The sequence below is a fragment of the Podarcis pityusensis genome (genome assembly GCF_964106645.2).
Source record: "Podarcis pityusensis genome assembly, chromosome: 3".
Classification (NCBI taxonomy): Eukaryota; Metazoa; Chordata; class Lepidosauria; order Squamata; family Lacertidae; genus Podarcis; species Podarcis pityusensis.
This window is the reverse complement of record NC_138026.1, coordinates 40,536,938-40,552,960: the sequence shown is the minus strand read 5'-3', so window position 1 is coordinate 40,552,960 and position 16,023 is coordinate 40,536,938. Positions and strand designations below refer to the sequence as shown.

At 45.6% G+C, this 16,023-nt stretch overlaps 1 protein-coding gene across 4 annotated transcripts; it reads left to right on the top strand.

Moving 5' to 3' along the window:
* Positions 1 to 5,146: 5,146 nt before the first annotated feature.
* Positions 5,147 to 15,705, top strand: TENT5A (terminal nucleotidyltransferase 5A). 4 transcript variants are annotated; one of them, XM_080998720.1, is made up of 3 exons: positions 5,147 to 5,520; positions 8,223 to 8,796; positions 10,341 to 15,705. In XM_080998720.1, exons 2-3 carry the CDS (start codon positions 8,311 to 8,313, stop codon positions 11,118 to 11,120), a joined length of 1,266 nt encoding a protein of 421 aa, XP_080854846.1. In that variant the 5' UTR covers positions 5,147 to 5,520; positions 8,223 to 8,310; the 3' UTR covers positions 11,121 to 15,705. The 4 variants fall into 4 exon arrangements, with proteins under 4 accessions (XP_080854846.1, XP_080854845.1, XP_080854843.1 ...); XM_080998719.1 differs by having other exon boundaries at positions 5,147 to 5,524; XM_080998717.1 differs by having other exon boundaries at positions 5,148 to 5,542.
* The last annotated feature ends 318 nt before the right edge of the window (positions 15,706 to 16,023 follow it).

Here is a 16,023-nt window from a genome sequence, read left to right as displayed (position 1 = left end):
TATTCAAATAGTTTTGAAATCAGAATGATACTGGCTTTGGGGATTTAATGTCACATGCATTTTTTTTAAACAACAACAACATTGCAAACAGAAGCTGCTGAAGGCCCTGGTTAGGTTCAGAACCATGGAGAGCAGGAGTTTAACCAATTTTTTGCCATTGTGCAAGCAAATGCGACCCCTCAGGAGCTTCTATTTGCATTTCATTGGCACCAGTGAGAGCTTCTCTCCCAAACCAAACAGCAGGTTAGAAGGAACGATTTTTGTGGACATTGCGGGATGAGGAGAAAGGGCTGAACTCTACATCCCTTGGTCCTGATCCTAAATGGGCCTCCAGCAGCTGCTTTTAAAAATGAACACAAAATATTACACCATATGCTTACCATTAGATATAGATTGGGTCTAAGAGAAGAAATGAGGTGTTCACAAATTTATTCACACACCAGAAAACATGAAAATGGTAAGTTAAGGCAGCTAGGTGGTTTATGTAGTAAACATGTGGAGTCTCACATATTCTGCTCACTTCCAACTTAGTCTCCATGAACCACCCTTTCCCGTTGTCTTTCAGCCTCAATCTCTTCTTCTGCAGAGTGTTTCCCCAATGTGCTAGAGTTATGCTTAGTAACTGCTAACCGAGCAGTTTGAAAGCATACCAGTGCAAGTAGATAAATAGGTACCACTGGGGCAGGAAGGTAAACAGTGCTTCCATGTGCTCTGGCTTCCGTCATGATGTCGTGTTGCACCAGAGGTGGTTTAGTCATGACCTGGAAAAGCTGTCTGCAGACAAACGCTGGCTCCCTCCGATTGAAAATGGAGATGAGCCCGCACTCCGTAGTCAAATTAGACTGGGCTTAACTGTCCAGGGGTCCTTTACCTTTACTACCTATGTTTAGTTAGAATTTAAAAGCACCATTCCCTCCATTTCTGATGTTCAAGCATGAATGTAGTCAAAGTGACAACACACATGAACAAGAAGGAGGTATGAGTAGTCTTGGTGGAATCCCAAATTTTGTAGAGGTACAGAAATCTTGTGCATAAAAACTCTTAAGGCAGGGGAACCCCAAAACAATCTGACTAGGACAGCAGGGGCAGACTTTGGTAATCTTTCATAATATGGTGCCCTGTGCAAGGTCAAAATTTGGCCCCTCCAAATGGATCTTCTCAATTATGCACCTTCTCAGTTTTGTGCCTTTTCAGCTCAGCACCCTGTGCAGGGAATTGCTCCCAATGCTCTAAATCCAGCTCTGAGGACAGGGCATGCTCAATAGCAATGGAATACTGACTGCTGGGTGGGGTGACAAAGCAAAACGAGGAGGAGGGGGAATGGAATGGGGTATCTTAAAGAAGGGTGTGGCTAACTGCCTAGCTGGAACAGTAAATGGGTATTCCCCACTGCAGCAGTTTGTTGTAAATCATAATCTATATCACAATTCTTAATTCCAATATCCAACTTCTCATATCCATATTACTTATGATTTAAAAAATATTAGCTTTTTTGCAAATATAACAAAAAGAAACATTGCTATCCTACATGAATAATAATAAATAATCCAGCACTCATAAATATATTTTAAGTTGTCCTTAGACCCAAATAGGTGTTCAAATTCAGAAAAGGTCTAAGAACTTCAGGCCACTGAATAGTAGATGGTGAGAGTTAATCCATCCAGCCTTGAAGGATAAGTCTCTTTGCAACCATAAGGGTTTGCAGAGCTTATTTTAAGCTGCAGGGCACAATCCTATTCCTATGAATGTTTAACAATATTTGGTCCACTGTGGACATAAAAGTTTAAAGTTGTTCAGCTTGACAACCAATATATCGCAAACTTTACCTTAAGCTCCAGAGTGCAATCTTTCTGCACATTTTACCAATAGCAAAGTAACTGCTTAGGCTTTTAACACTCATTTGCAGACTTGCTCTGCTCTGCTTATAAATGTTTATGTTTTAATTAATTCATTTCAAACTTAGCCAAAGTGCTGCAAAAGCTATGCATGTTTAGTCATAAATATTTTGGAAATATGCAAAGTTCTACATCCACAATTTTCATGGTTCTGTCTATCAACAAGGATATGAAGGGTCATGAGATGGTGGCTTTTGTACCATAGAACTCTGGATATTAGATGTTTATGATGCAATGGAAAAGAAAGTGAGATGTGACTATGGTATAATGTAACTCATGGTAGATCATCCGGTGGGGTCCATCTAAGAAACCAGGTAAAAGAGAAGATTCCTGGGTTTGCACCATGATGACAGTATATATAGCACTGACTATGTCCCATTGCTCTGTCCCAGTTTCTGCCAACCTAGCAGTTCAAAAGCACACCAGTGCAGGTAGATAAATAAGTACCACTGTGGTAGGAAGGCAAACAGTGTTTCCATGCACTCTGGTTTCTGTCATGGTGTTCCGTTGCGCCAGAAGCGGTTTAGTCATGCTGGCCACATGACTTGGAAAGCTGTCTGTGGACAAACACCAGCTCCCTTGGCCTGAAGCAAGATAAGTGCCATAACCCCATAGTCACCTTTGACTGGGCTTAACCATCCAGGTGTCCTTTACCTTTACGTAGTAGTGTAGTCTGTGGTAGACAAATAAGCTGTGATTTGAGAACAGGTTTTTTTGGTGGGGAGAGTCTCTAAGTAAGCCATGAGGATTACTGTAGAGAGAGTCAAGTTCTTCCTAAATTTACCTGCTGAGTTAATGCTATTTGAACGCTGGTAAACAGTAATTCCTCCACAACAACCCCAAAAGGGGATCCGTCCATGATCTACCACTGCTACAAAAACGTCCTCCTGAAAAACGTTTCAAATGATCCTTGTTTTGTTTTGTTTTGTTTTGTTGTTTTATATTTTATTTTATTTATTATCCTACATTCCTCTCCGCGCTCCAATTTTCCTTTCCTCCCCGATCTTTCCTTGCTGCTGAAGCTACTTCAGAAATGAGCCACACAGGCTGGCAGGCTCCTTACCAGAATTATTTAACTGTGGTAGCGGCCCTCTGGCCCTTCTCTCTCCACACCGCTCGAGGAAAAGGATAACCCAGCCCGGGACGAGGCAGTCGGGACACAGGGACCCCCTCCGCCCGAGGAAGGGGATGCACCTTGCTCCTTTGCCGGCAGGGGACGTCATTGCCACGCAACGCGCGCCCTCGGCCACAAGCCTCCTGCGGGAGAAAGTCGCAGGACGCGCTCGCCTGAGCCCCCTCCGAAGGGGCGGGAGCTGCGCGAGAGAGAAAGCGCCGCCTCCCCCTCGGCTGCTCAGCGGAGAAAGGGGGTGGGGAGAGGGGTTGGCAGTTCCTAAAAAGCAGCGAGTGCTACCCCCACCTTCAAGGAAAACCTCAGTGTCTTTTTAAAGTGCAATCAAAGTCTGGATTTTATTATTGCTACTACAGTACTACTATTATTAGCTCTATCCTATTCACACGACCAACTTATCTCTTGTTGGAAGTTCCTACTTTCCCCCCAAAGCCCCTCCTCCACCTCTCTCTCTCGCATCAGCGTAGCCAGGATTTATTTTAGGGGAGGCATGCTTTATGTTAGGGGGCAGAAGCGAGTTATCTGTGACACAGTTGGTCAGTTAGTTAAGTATTTTTATTTATTTATTTGGTTTAGGGGGACAGCTGCCCTCCCGCACCCCCTGGCTGCTCCCATGCTCTTAGGCCTCCTCTTGTTTATGTTTTGTTTTTCTCCAGGGGTGCCATTTAAGAGATGGGGTCCTTCGAAGCACGTCCCATGCCATTTAAAGAGAAGCCTCTCATCTCCCCACTCCAGAGGAGCGCGAGAAACGCTGGCTAGGTTGGCGGAGAGATGCTGTGCTTCCCCATGACAGCCACGTCCGGATGGGAGGGAAGGTTTGAAGGTAGCCTCCGCGCGCCGTCTTGAGGCACTCCTCTCTTTCCTCTTGGGTAGGAGGAGGGAGCTGAGGGGATGAAAGATTCAAAATGAGAAGAAACGCGCGTGGGAAAGGGTCTGCTTTCTCCGCGTTAAAGGCCCGCAGTTGGGACAGTGCTTGCGCGTTTTTCTTTCCATTGAGAAGAGGGAAAGAGTAACAAACGACTGAATGCAAACTGAAAATTCAGAGGCTTCCTTTAACTTTGTAAAAATAACAAGATTGCATTGATATCCCCGCCTTTTTCTCCAAGGAGCTCAAAGTGGCACACGTGGTTTCCCCCCTCCTTATTTAATCGCCTCCCCCCCCCCCAACAATCCTGTTGTGTTGAAAGGCAGGGCTGACCCAAAGTCAGCCAGTGAACTTCGGGGCCCAATGGGGATTTGAACCCTGGTCTGCTAAAGTCTGACCACGTTTGCTCTCATATATAGAGTGTCCCCTGCTTCACTGCTCTTCCTTCCACAGGCCAACAACCCCTTGACTGCAGTTATTAAACTATGTTTTATGCTCAGTCCCAGATCGCGTGCGACTAATGTTAGGAATAATGCCATCCCTACGCAACCACAAACTCTTCACATATCTAGCAGGGCAAAGGTAGCCAATATGCTGCCATCCCCCGACACTGTTGGCCACCATTCCTGACCACTGGCCATCATCATCAGGATGGGGGGACGCATCATCACATTGGGCTAGCCCTGGTTTCGGGCGCGTGGTCCAGGCAGCATCAAGTCATTAAGCTGTGTTGCCACAGCAGTTTGTAGTCCACGACAAACGCAGGCGAACTTTCACAGCGAAAGCCTGCAGCTGCCTCGCAGTCAAGGCCTCCTATTAAAGACTGATGTTGCCCATCTCTCTCTGCAACCCCACGGCTTTTACAGAGAAACCTTCCCGGGGTAGCAGCCCGAGCTTGCGTTGCCTACTACAACCTAGCCCCAAAGGCAGCGCTTCCTCCCGCCAACCGCTACTAATGGGGGAAAAGAAGGGAAAGGCCTTCTTTTTCTTCTCGCCCCGCAGCACAACGAGGCTCCTAAGACGCAGGATCTTCTCGCAAGCGCCTGTGAATAGGCAGCTCTTCTGTGCGTGGGCGTGTTTACTCTCCCCCTCCCTCCTTCCCTCCCACGGCTCATTCACTCGGAGCTGGCACGCTTACGCTGCTTCTCGAGCCCTTCTCCGATTGGCTCTTCACCCCAGGGGCCTGGAGGAGGAAAATAAAGCGTCACGGCCAAGCCGGCGCTGATTGGCCAGGCTCTTCTCACATCACAGGCTTTCGGAATAGCCCTGCAGCTGTTGCTGGAACGTCAGTACCTGTGACGTTCTATCTGCTCCATTCCTATTATTGCTCCTCCAGCTGCTGCCGCCGCTGCTGTTTTCGCTCACCCCCCCCCCCTCGCGCCTCTCTTTAGCCTTCATATTCCTGCGAGAAACGTGACAGCCACCTCTTCGACCATGCACGAGTCCTCGGCCACCAATCCTGCTCTGTCATGCCTCTAAAGTCCTACGCACCAAATATATAAAGAGGAATCGAATCTGCGCAGGTGGAGTCTCTGGGAAATCGCGCTTTACCCCTAGATTGCTCAGATGTCAGATTATTCTGTGGTCACGCACTGAAGAATTAAACCGCTGGGAGAGAGAGAAAGAGAAGAGTGAGTTTATATATATATAAAAGTGAGTTTATATATATTTATATATCTATTCCCCATTACCCATTGTGCATGCATGATCAAACGCAAACTTTTTTTCCAGGGACATTCACAGCTGCGTAGCTAAGGAAATCTAACTCTCGTTTAACGACCTTTTAGGTTTTTCCAGTAGAAAAAAGAAAGTCTAGCAGCAATAAAAGGGACTGGTTCTCCAAGCAGACAACCTTTGCATTATATCGTGTTTTTTTTTGCTGTGTGTGCTGTAGAATCCACAGGAAGGAGAATCTGCTCCTTCCCCCGCGCGCTGCTGGTGCGCAGTTCCATCTCATAGCTGGAGCGGAAGGCGATGGTTCTGCCATTGGGCTGTTAAATCCACGGCGCACTGGGGAGCTACTTTCAGAGAATAAAAACAAGAGGGGAGTAGGTGACAACATTTTGGATTAGGCCAACTTTTTCCTGTGAAATGACGTGCTAGCTGCACAGCGCTACGGAGGTGGCCAAGTGGAAGGTGGTCTAATAAAAAGCTGGCACCGCTATTTTGCACTTACTCCTGTCCTTCGCAGCAACAGGTGGTGGTGAACTCTGGATTTCTTCCTAGCCAGTTCCTGCAGGCATTTTATTATTTTCAGCTGCAAATCACGGCTTTCTTTGCCCAGGATTATTGCTTCGGGTATATCCAGAATCCAGTCCGAAAACGTCTTGACCTCCCCAATCTTAAAAGCCCCCCCCCCTCCACCGGGGTATTTTTAAGGACAGTACTTGGAACGGGGGTTCTGATTGCCAGGCGCACCTGCATTCTACCTTTTATTCCGGGCGGGGGAATAATGTCTGGGCCGGGGTGTCCCCCGCCACTCCAGCTTTCTTTAAACGCCGCCTGGGAAGCTGTTTCCCACTTTGTCCCGTGCTTTACAAATAGCTTCAAAAAACAGAAGGCATCGCTGCTTCACTAGCCTGGTGCAGCTGGATCCTTCTCAGGTCCCCCGGGCGCTGTAAAATACTGAGTACGCCGTGTTCAGATGCCTGTGATCCCCCCCCCCCCTTTTTGGCAGTTTCTTTTGTTCCATGAACATCCACGGGAATCTTGCCGCTTAAGGTGCACAGCGCAGCCACGCAGTGTCGCCTCCTACTCCTTTCTGGACTGCTCTCCTGACAATTCAATAGAGAGAAAACGCGGCGGCGGAGGAGGGGTGGGGGTGCCCTCTGTAGAGCAAGTGCTTTGACAACTGAACGCAGTTAAAACAAAGCCAGATACCAGGATCTCTAGAAACCCACAGAGCTGTTTTCAAATTTTTTTTTTTTGAAAAAGGAACCACCCTTTCTCAGAGACCCCAGGCTGGCTATTTATTAGTGCGAAACGTCCCCGGCTCGGCAATGGATTCCATCCCTGGGTGAAAATGTAACCTACCCCTCCCTCTCGGCCTCCCTCCCGTTTCAGCTCGACACAATCGCAAAGCACAGACTCAGCAGGGAGAGCCAGAGAATGTTCCACATGCAGGCTGACATAACTCCCACCCCCTGTTCCTGATCGAACGCCCGCGGGTCCCTAGTTGACTTGATTTAAAAAAAAATAAAAATAAAAATTGCAGCCCTTTCGCCTACAGAGCCGCCCCCGCCAAACCCTCAGTGTGACACTTTTTTTTTTGCCAGCTCCCTCCAGGATGTTCCAGCAGGATCCAGATCCTTCCAACTTTCACCTTTCTTCCCTTTCCAGAAAGGAGAGGATTTGTTTGGCACGGGGGAGGAGGAAGCGGCTCTAGAAAAGCGGCTGGGGAAAGCATAGGGACCAGCTGTTTATGCAAATATGAAGGGGCGTGTCTGGAAAGGCCTGGGCGAAGGGGGGGGTTAGGGAGGGAAGGAGTAGAAGTGTCCCTATGCAGATGAGAGGGGCGTGGGCAAGCGGAGGGTGGCTCGGATCCCCGGAAGAGCGAGAAAGCCCATATAAAAAACTACAGAGGACATTCCCAAGCAGAACCAGCAAAAGCTCTAGAGGCGACCCAAGGCTGCGCAGGGCGAGCGGGAGCAGCTCCGGGGAAAGCGCGATCCCTGCTAGCTGGGCGGAAGAACCGGGCAGGATTCCGGAGGAAAGCTTTGCGCCAGGCGGCTCCTCCAGTGGCGCAAGGGGTGCAGGTTGCCTGCCCTCGCCATCCTTCGCTGCTATCCGTCAGAAGGGCAGCTCGATCACACGCGCGCGCGCCACACGGCAGGTGATCAGGAGCAAGCCCCCAGGTGTGTATACTGGCGGATAGATCAGGAGCGGGACGGTGAAAACACACCTAAAACTGCATCCTGTTCCTCCGAAACGCTGAGTCCACTCCGGGAGTCGTGGTTTCACTTGAAAGCGCCGCTTAGCTCAGCCAAAGCCGCTTTCCGGGAAGGGAAGGGGGAGCAGGGAGCGCCGGAGAGCTGCTGAGATCCTCCAACCACTTCAGACCTGTCAAGAGGAAGGGGCTTGAAGATCCAGGGCCATAGCTACGGGGGGGGGGGGGGGAACTAGCCGGGTTTTTTTGCCCCGGGTGAAGCCTCTAGAGGGGCGCCACTGAGACTCCCAGCGTATGTGTGCGTAAATACGCGCGCGGGGTGTGTGTGCCAAACTGGGTGAAATAAAGCTTACTTTCGCCCCTGTGAGGATCGCAGTCTTCGTCATAAGCTATAAATTCCTGATTTTTTGCTTGCCTTTTTTTTAAACCCCTCCCCCGTCCCGCTAGGAGTGGAAGAAGAAGAAACTCCAGCAAAGGAGGCCTCTCTTTCTCTCCATCTATTTGATCCGCTCCAACTTGCAAACGGCGCTGGACCATGGCAGATGAGGAAAATATTCTCAGTAGCAGCACTAGCAGCAGCTCCGACGGCGCCGACGGCGACTGCCCTCGGCAGGCTATTGCCGAGCCGTGCCTTGGTTGTAGCGAGAGCAGCCGCTGTAACGTGCTCAGCTGGGAGCAAGTGCAGCGCCTGGACCGCATCCTGAGCGAGACCATCCCGATCCACGGCCGGGGCAACTTCCCCACGCTGGAGATGCAGCCGCGCCAGATCGTGAAGGTGGTGCGCAGCCGCCTGGAGGAGCAGCGCATCGGCGTGCGCGATGTGCGCCTCAACGGCTCGGCGGCCAGCCACGTCCTGCACCAGGACAGCGGCCTGGGCTACAAGGACTTGGACCTCATCTTCTGCGCCGACCTGAAGGGAGAAGCCGAGTTCCAAACGGTGAAAGACGTCGTCTTGGACTGCCTGTTGGATTTCTTGCCGGAAGGAGTTAACAAGGAGAAGATCACCCCGCTCACCCTCAAGGTAAATGGAAGGCGCTCGCAGTCCCCGGCCGGCTGGGAGAACCTCTTTTCTCGCTTTGCTTCTGCCTCTCCAAAATGGGCCGGCACAGAGCAGCGCAGGCGGACAGAATGGAGAAGGCGCAGCCTCTAGGACAAGCTAGCCCTTATTTTAGATTGCAGTGCAGCTGAATAAAAATATTTTTAAAAAATACTTTTTTAAGGGGGCAGAATACACACACTCCATTGCTAAAAAAACAACAACCCCAGGATTATTCATGTATGGGTCCTCCCCTTAAAGCTTTTTGAAATACTAACTTGGCATGGTTCCTTAGAGTGATTCCTAAGTCTCTGTATGTGTGTACATGTGTATGTACAATATTTATAGGCAGTTATCAATGAATTCTTATTTTCTATGTAAATGCACCCTGAGCCAAACCGAAGTACTTGGATTTAGGCTAACTTAGCTCCATTAATTTCTCATCAGGCTAAGCCGTTTTAAATACAGTTACTTTCTTTTAATTGGTTTGTAGCTAGGACTGCTAGATGGGCACGGTGCTCCTCTGTCTCCTTGCCCTGCATAGGCTGGAATGCAAAGGCTGGATTTGCTGTCAAAATACTCTAATAATGCTGCTCTGCAACCTGTCTTAAGTATGTGAAGAGCCCAGCTCTTTCTTCCCAAAAAATGTGCTTCGCTTCACTGCTTTGTTCTTAAACACCTTTGCAACGCTGATTAAGTGGCTTAATTAGCTACGGGGAAACTGGATTGCCTTGAATCAAGCAACTGTTTTAACCGATGGTGCAGTAAGGGCGTTTTAGATGGTTTAAAGGACCCTAATCCCGTTCCCCTTCTTTAGATGGCAGTGTGGAATGAGCCAGCCCTGCTAAGTTTGGGGGCTGCCCTGCTCATTGTGTTGACATCCGCCCCAAGGCCCTGCCTTGGTGGCCCCACAAATGTTATTCTAGATCACAGCAGGGGAAGAAAGGGTTGATTTCCCTCTCTGTACCTGCTCTGGTTTTGTCTTGCCTTGTTTTGGGGGTGGGCAAGAGATTATGAAGGTTGAGATAATGTTGAAAGTTCCCAGAATATTGGTGCAAGTTTATTTTTAAGGGAAAGCTACTAGTGATTTTATAAGATACAATCTGATTATTATTCTCCTTTGCATGTATGCTACATTTTAACCGTCTGAAAGAGTCCTGTCCCCTTCACTATATCTCTGTGTGTGCATGTTTGTTTAGCGTGCATCAATTCAATCTCTTTGGAGGAAAAGCCTTAATAAAATCCTACAGAATATGTCCTTTGTGCAGGACCATGCTACAAGCACTCCCTCGCCCTTTGGTCCTATGCAACTGCAGGTCTGCAAAACCGCATGCTAAATCTGTCCACAGTGTCTCTTTCTTACGCCTGGGCTCTGTAAATTTGCTCTGCTGCAAGCTAGGGCAGGGTGGAGCTGGGATCAAATGCAAATGCAGACTCTAAAGAGGAGGTGCTTTTATTGGTTTTCTGATCTGCTCCTCCCTCCTCTCTCTCTCTCTCCCCCCCCCAACCCCGTGTGTTTCAAATTGTAGGAAGCCTATGTGCAGAAAATGGTGAAAGTGTGCAATGATTCAGATCGGTGGAGTCTCATCTCCTTGTCCAACAACAGTGGGAAAAACGTGGAGCTGAAATTTGTGGACTCCCTGAGAAGGCAGTTTGAGTTCAGCGTAGATTCCTTTCAGATCAAGCTAGACTCTCTCCTCCTTTTTTACGAATGCTCAGAGAACCCGATGACTGAAACTTTTCACCCAACTATAATCGGGGAGAGTGTCTATGGGGATTTCCAAGAAGCTTTTGATCACCTTTGCAACAAGGTCATTGCTACCAGAAACCCAGAAGAGATCAGGGGAGGTGGTCTCCTGAAGTACTGCAACCTCCTCGTAAGGGGCTTCAGGGCAGCCTCGGAATCCGAGATCAAGTCTCTCCAGAGATACATGTGCTCCAGGTTTTTCATTGACTTCTCGGACATTGGGGAGCAGCAGCGGAAGTTGGAGTCGTACTTGCAGAACCACTTTGTGGGCTTGGAGGACCGCAAGTATGACTATCTCATGACCCTTCACAGTGTGGTGAATGAGAGCACCGTGTGCCTGATGGGACATGAGAGGAGACAGACTCTCAACCTTATCACCATGCTGGCCATCCGTGTGCTAGCTGACCAGAATATCATCCCCAATGTGGCCAACGTCACGTGCTACTACCAGCCAGCTCCGTATGTAGCAGATGCTAACTTTAGCAATTATTATATTGCCCAGGTTCAGCCAATGTTCCCGTGTCAACAGCACACGTACTCGACTTGGTTGCCCTGTAATTAGCAGATTTAATAGGCTTGGTGGAGAGTTTGTTTTCTGTCAAGCAAATAAAGGGGGGGAAGGCAGAACTCCCCCCTCTTCTCCTTTTTTTCAAAACAAACAATGGGGTGTTTTTTGTGTGTGATGGTGGTCTGCTCTGGCTTTTCAGCTTGAGGGAAGCTGTCGGTTCTTCAGTCTAATGAAACAGAGAGTGATTTAGAAAAAGAACCGAAAGACAAAAAACCTCATTGGATTCTCTACCCCAAAGCACAGAGGCCTGTCATGAAAAGCAAATAGGTCCCCTTGAAGGAAACCAGGGAGGAGGAATGCTTGATGACAATATGGGTTGGTGACGCCTGCTCCCATAGCTATGGCAGAGTGAAAGTTGGGAAGCCTTTATTTTTTAAATGAATCTGCAAAAAACAAAACAAAACAAAAGACAGGGGAGGAAATACGAGTGGGGAAGGGAAAGGAAATATGCGTTCAGGAATTTTAAGTTAGATTCATAACACAGAGATATGTTGGAATAAGAGATATTTTAGAATTACTGCCTTTGGGGCATGTATTAAGTGCTGTCAATGGAACGAACCCATAGAATGTATAGCTTGCTTGAATAGAAAGCTTTAAGAGAACCAGCTTGCTCCAAAATGGGGAAAAAAGAAAAAAAAAGCAGTTGTAGGTGGGTACAGTTATTATTTTTTTAAAGAGAGAAACGGGGGGGGGGGGGAGAGAGATTATGACAAATTTCATTATTTCCAGCTGTGTGTGTGCTTCACATTTTGTAAAAAAAAAAATGTGGAAAAGCCAGAAAACCAGCTGTAGCAAGCATCATATGCTTCAGGACCAAAGATTTCTCAGTTAAGTTATCCAAGCAAGTAGAAAGCAGAGTAGACTATTAAAAAAAAAAAAAAGAGGAAAGATAAGATATTACTATATTTGTACATGCTAATGTTAAACAAAAGTGCCTGATACCTTTAGAAAATTTGAAGTGAGAAAAATATAGTTTTGTGGTTTAAACTTGCATTTTGTTTTTATCAGGGACACAAGAAACAAACAAACAAACAAAAAAGCTTGTGAATAAATGGTGGAGGAAATGCCTATTTTTTTCGCTGGCAAATACTTATATAAAGTTTCTATTGTTGGCGTGATGTTATCATAGGTACATGTGTGTATATTGTTGTGTGTGTGTGCGTGTGTGTGCGCGTGTGTATGTATGTATACATGCATACACACATATTTTCAATATGGTCTGGGAAAATGTAGCAATTTTAAGGAATGTTTTAAATAAAATACAGTGTGTTTTCCAGTCTGCAACAGGATATCATAATGCTGTGGGCACTTTGCAGAGAGTTATCCTGCACCAGAAAATCTGAATAAACAAACTATTCATAAGCAAGATGGGATTCAAAGGATGCATTTGGTTGCAAGAACATAAACAAATCCATTGGGTTACTTGTGAGCCATACTAGTTTCAAACATTTCACCTACTGATCCTTTTGTCCCCGTTTTGTACTGTAATATGGTTTTGACAGTTAATTCACTAGTACCATGATTGCATGCCTCTCTGATGTACAGATAACCATCGGAATGTGGCTCAAATGGATAGCTCCCTTGACAGCTAAAGAATATTGTATTTGAATAATAATTATTGACATTTAAAAAGAGCAAGCAGAATGCACTGTGCATTCCAGGACCACTAAAAGTTAGTAAATGTGAAATTGAACCATTATGAAGACTGTTGCATGGATTTTGGAAGTCTATATTTTATATTACACACACACATTTTTATGCAAGTATTAAACAACTTTGGTTGTCACACTGCGTTTTCCAGTTTAGTACTGTACCTTATTTAAAATGATTAATCTTTTGCATTGGGACAAATACTTTAATTTCCTTTCTCTCAAGAGACTTAGGGAAATGCTGGGAAATCATTTTACTGGGAGGGTTTTTATACCCTCACCACTGTAGTGATGATTATACAAAATAATTTAACCATTTCTTCTTTTTTCATCCAGCCACTTTTTTTTTTTAAATTAAAGCAAACAAAATCTAACTTAACACCTCAGTCACAATCAAACACAGCGTTAAGTGCTCTTACGTCCGGAAACGTAAAAATCTTTGGGTTCCAGTGCTCCAAATCTGTGTTGGATTGCGGCCTACACATTGTTTTATTAATGCTAAGAAAGGAAGCCAAGGTTACAGTTTGGGAGAGGAAACTGAACTAAGCCACCCACCACTGCGGAATCAAAGGGAGAGAAATACACGCTGCACAGGGAAATGTTCAAGCAACATAAAATATTTAAAGGGGAGGGATTAGTAAACTGCTAACCAGGCAATTTAGCATCCCGTTGTCCTAACAAAGCTACTGGCAATACATTTGTCCCTTCCCCCATTATCCATTACTGAAGCTTTTCTATTCTTAACCATCCCTTTGTGTCTGAAGGTCAGTTTAACAGGACCCCAGCTTGTTTACTCAAGTCTCTTCCTTGTGAATTCTGCAGGAAATGTAAAATTAATTTCCATCTTGGCAGTCGGTCCCCCAGTTGTCACTTTTTGCTTGTCTGTTCACTACCCACAGCCTGCTTAGAAAATCACAAACCTCACCCTCATAACAAATACACATCTAGTCAGTGCTCAGTTACGAAAATGAAATGTCCTCTTTCCATTGGCCCAGCGAATCAGCAGGGAGATGTGCTTTGTCAAAATCAGAGTCTAGTCTGTTGTTGCTCAGAGGGGATTTCTGAGGGAAGCTGAGCAGAAGGCTGGAGCAAGAGGATCAGCTGGTAATGTGGTATGTCCTTTCCTACCACAGCTATTTTGCTGCAAATAAATGCAGCAAATAAATCCACTATTGAAAAGGGTTTGGGGTATCTGGCAGTGCTTCAGCCACAAAATGCTGATAATACAGTATAGACATTTTTTCCCCTTTGGAGCAGCCTTTTCCCTCTTTTAAGAAAACCAAACACGGCTATTGTTAGTCTGAGGATTACAGGGTCACTGTCTCTCTTCTCCTCCCCCTTCCCTCTCGTAGTTCAGGTAGATGCATCTCATGGCAAGCAGCAAATGGTTGCCTTGCATCACATGCCCCACAAGCTCTGTTCACTAGGTGAAATAGCTCTCTCTCTCTTTTTCTCTCTCTGCTTTAAGGAGCCAGCAGTCTTCAGCCACTAACAGGGCTTTGTTGCATCTGGCTGGCAGTGGAGGTTGTTTTTAAACCGTCTGGTGATAGTGATGAGAAGATGCTTTGACTCTAGGTCAAAACTAAAATAACAGCATATTTTCAGAACGTGTTGGCTTCTGTGATTTGCAGACCTAGTCCTTCATATGGCCCAACAGCATCCCCCCCCCCCCCGATCCTTCTCCAATTTTATTAAACTAGCACATTCATAAGAAGAAAATGTTTGTTACTCTTAGGATCTGGTCCTTCTATTCATTCAGCAAAAGCTTCAAATGCATTTTAAAGAAACTAGGTTTTAAGCAACTAGCTTAAGATGTTGTCTTAATTACAGTCCTATGGTTTGTGTTACTGTTGGGTTAAATGTGAATCAAAGAGGAGCTAAACCTCTTCTGATATGTCATTGGGAGATGAGGAAGGCAAAGACATCAGATTCTTTTTGAAGAACTAGTAGAATCCGCAGTTTGTTATCGTTCGTTATTGTGAAACTTCAGTTGTCCGTGTCTGCTATGTGGACCTCAGGTGATTGCATATCACTTTTATACTTATGTAAATATCACTCTCATTTATCCAAACATTTCATTCTCAGTCCTGGGTCATTCAGTTCAGATAAATGGAATCATACTGTGTATATATAATCCACAATATGCAAAAACAAAACAAGAAAAAAATGGGGAGGGGGGAATAAAATGGAAGCAGGATTCATATTTTCATAACTCTTTTTATTTAAATGCTTTAAGACTTGTTTGCTGCTATGTATTGCACAAAGTTTCATGCACAGCTTATAAATGCCTGTTGTAAGTGCTTTATATGTGAGTTGTATTATATTGAAGACTCATCCATTCTGAGAAAGCTTTAAATAGTTTGTGGAAAGAAAAACGTGTAAAGAAAAATGAAAATGAGATGGAGAGAAATATATCTATCTAATGACATATTAAGCACTTTTTGTTTTTGTTTTTCTTGGTTTTTTTGTGTGTGTATTGCTTTCTGATTTCCACTGCGATGACAAAAATCCAAAATCCATGTACAGGTGTTGTTGTTTTTTTGGGTTTGCTTTCTTAGCAAGCCGTGATTATACCTAGTTAAACATCAGAAAGGTCTGCAGACTTCAGGACTGGTTGAACGTGGCACCACAAACTCTTGCAGTCTGTGGGAAGTCAAGTGATGCTGAATTTGTTCTCCTGTGGCATTCCGCACAACTTTAGTCTTCAGCGAGACATTCTGCTGCATCAAACCGCTCCCCTTGGACTGTTCCTTTAGGAACTTTTTGACTCTGGGTTCTGTTGGAGGCTGAAACAAAAAGTGGATGGGAAACAGACACTTCTAACCAAGTAAAGCATTTGCTCCAGTGCTAGCGGGAACAGATTGTGAATTTTGTTTACAGCATCCAATATTTGGATTTTTTTGTAAATAAAAATGATGTTATTTTTTCTATTTATCTGTGTCTGGTGTTTTCAGTTCCTCAGATAATTTCCGCCTTTTTTGTAATTAATGTGGCTTGACTTCCATTGGAAAGAGCAATGGTAGCTCATTTCTGAAAAGCCGCTTTTTCATTGGGGACAGTATAAATTTGGGTTTCATCAGAAACAATTGAACCTTAGTTCCAGAACATTGGACAGGACACTGAGTAACATAAATATTAGAAGCATGAGAGTGCCAGTGGGCTATGAATCCTCATGAAACAGTTGGAAGTTTTAGAAATAACATTGTATTTCATATGCAATGCAATCCTATGTTTACACATTTATTCTC

What these genes read in the sequence shown, in the direction of transcription:
- TENT5A (XM_080998720.1), top strand. Translation starts at nt 8,311, where the DNA reads ATGGCAGATGAGGAAAATATTCTCAGTAGCAGCACTAGCAGCAGCTCC. An exon ending in TCACCCCGCTCACCCTCAAG is followed by an intron (nt 8,797 to 10,340) that starts GTAAATGGAAGG and finishes TTCAAATTGTAG; the next exon opens with GAAGCCTATGTGCAGAAAAT.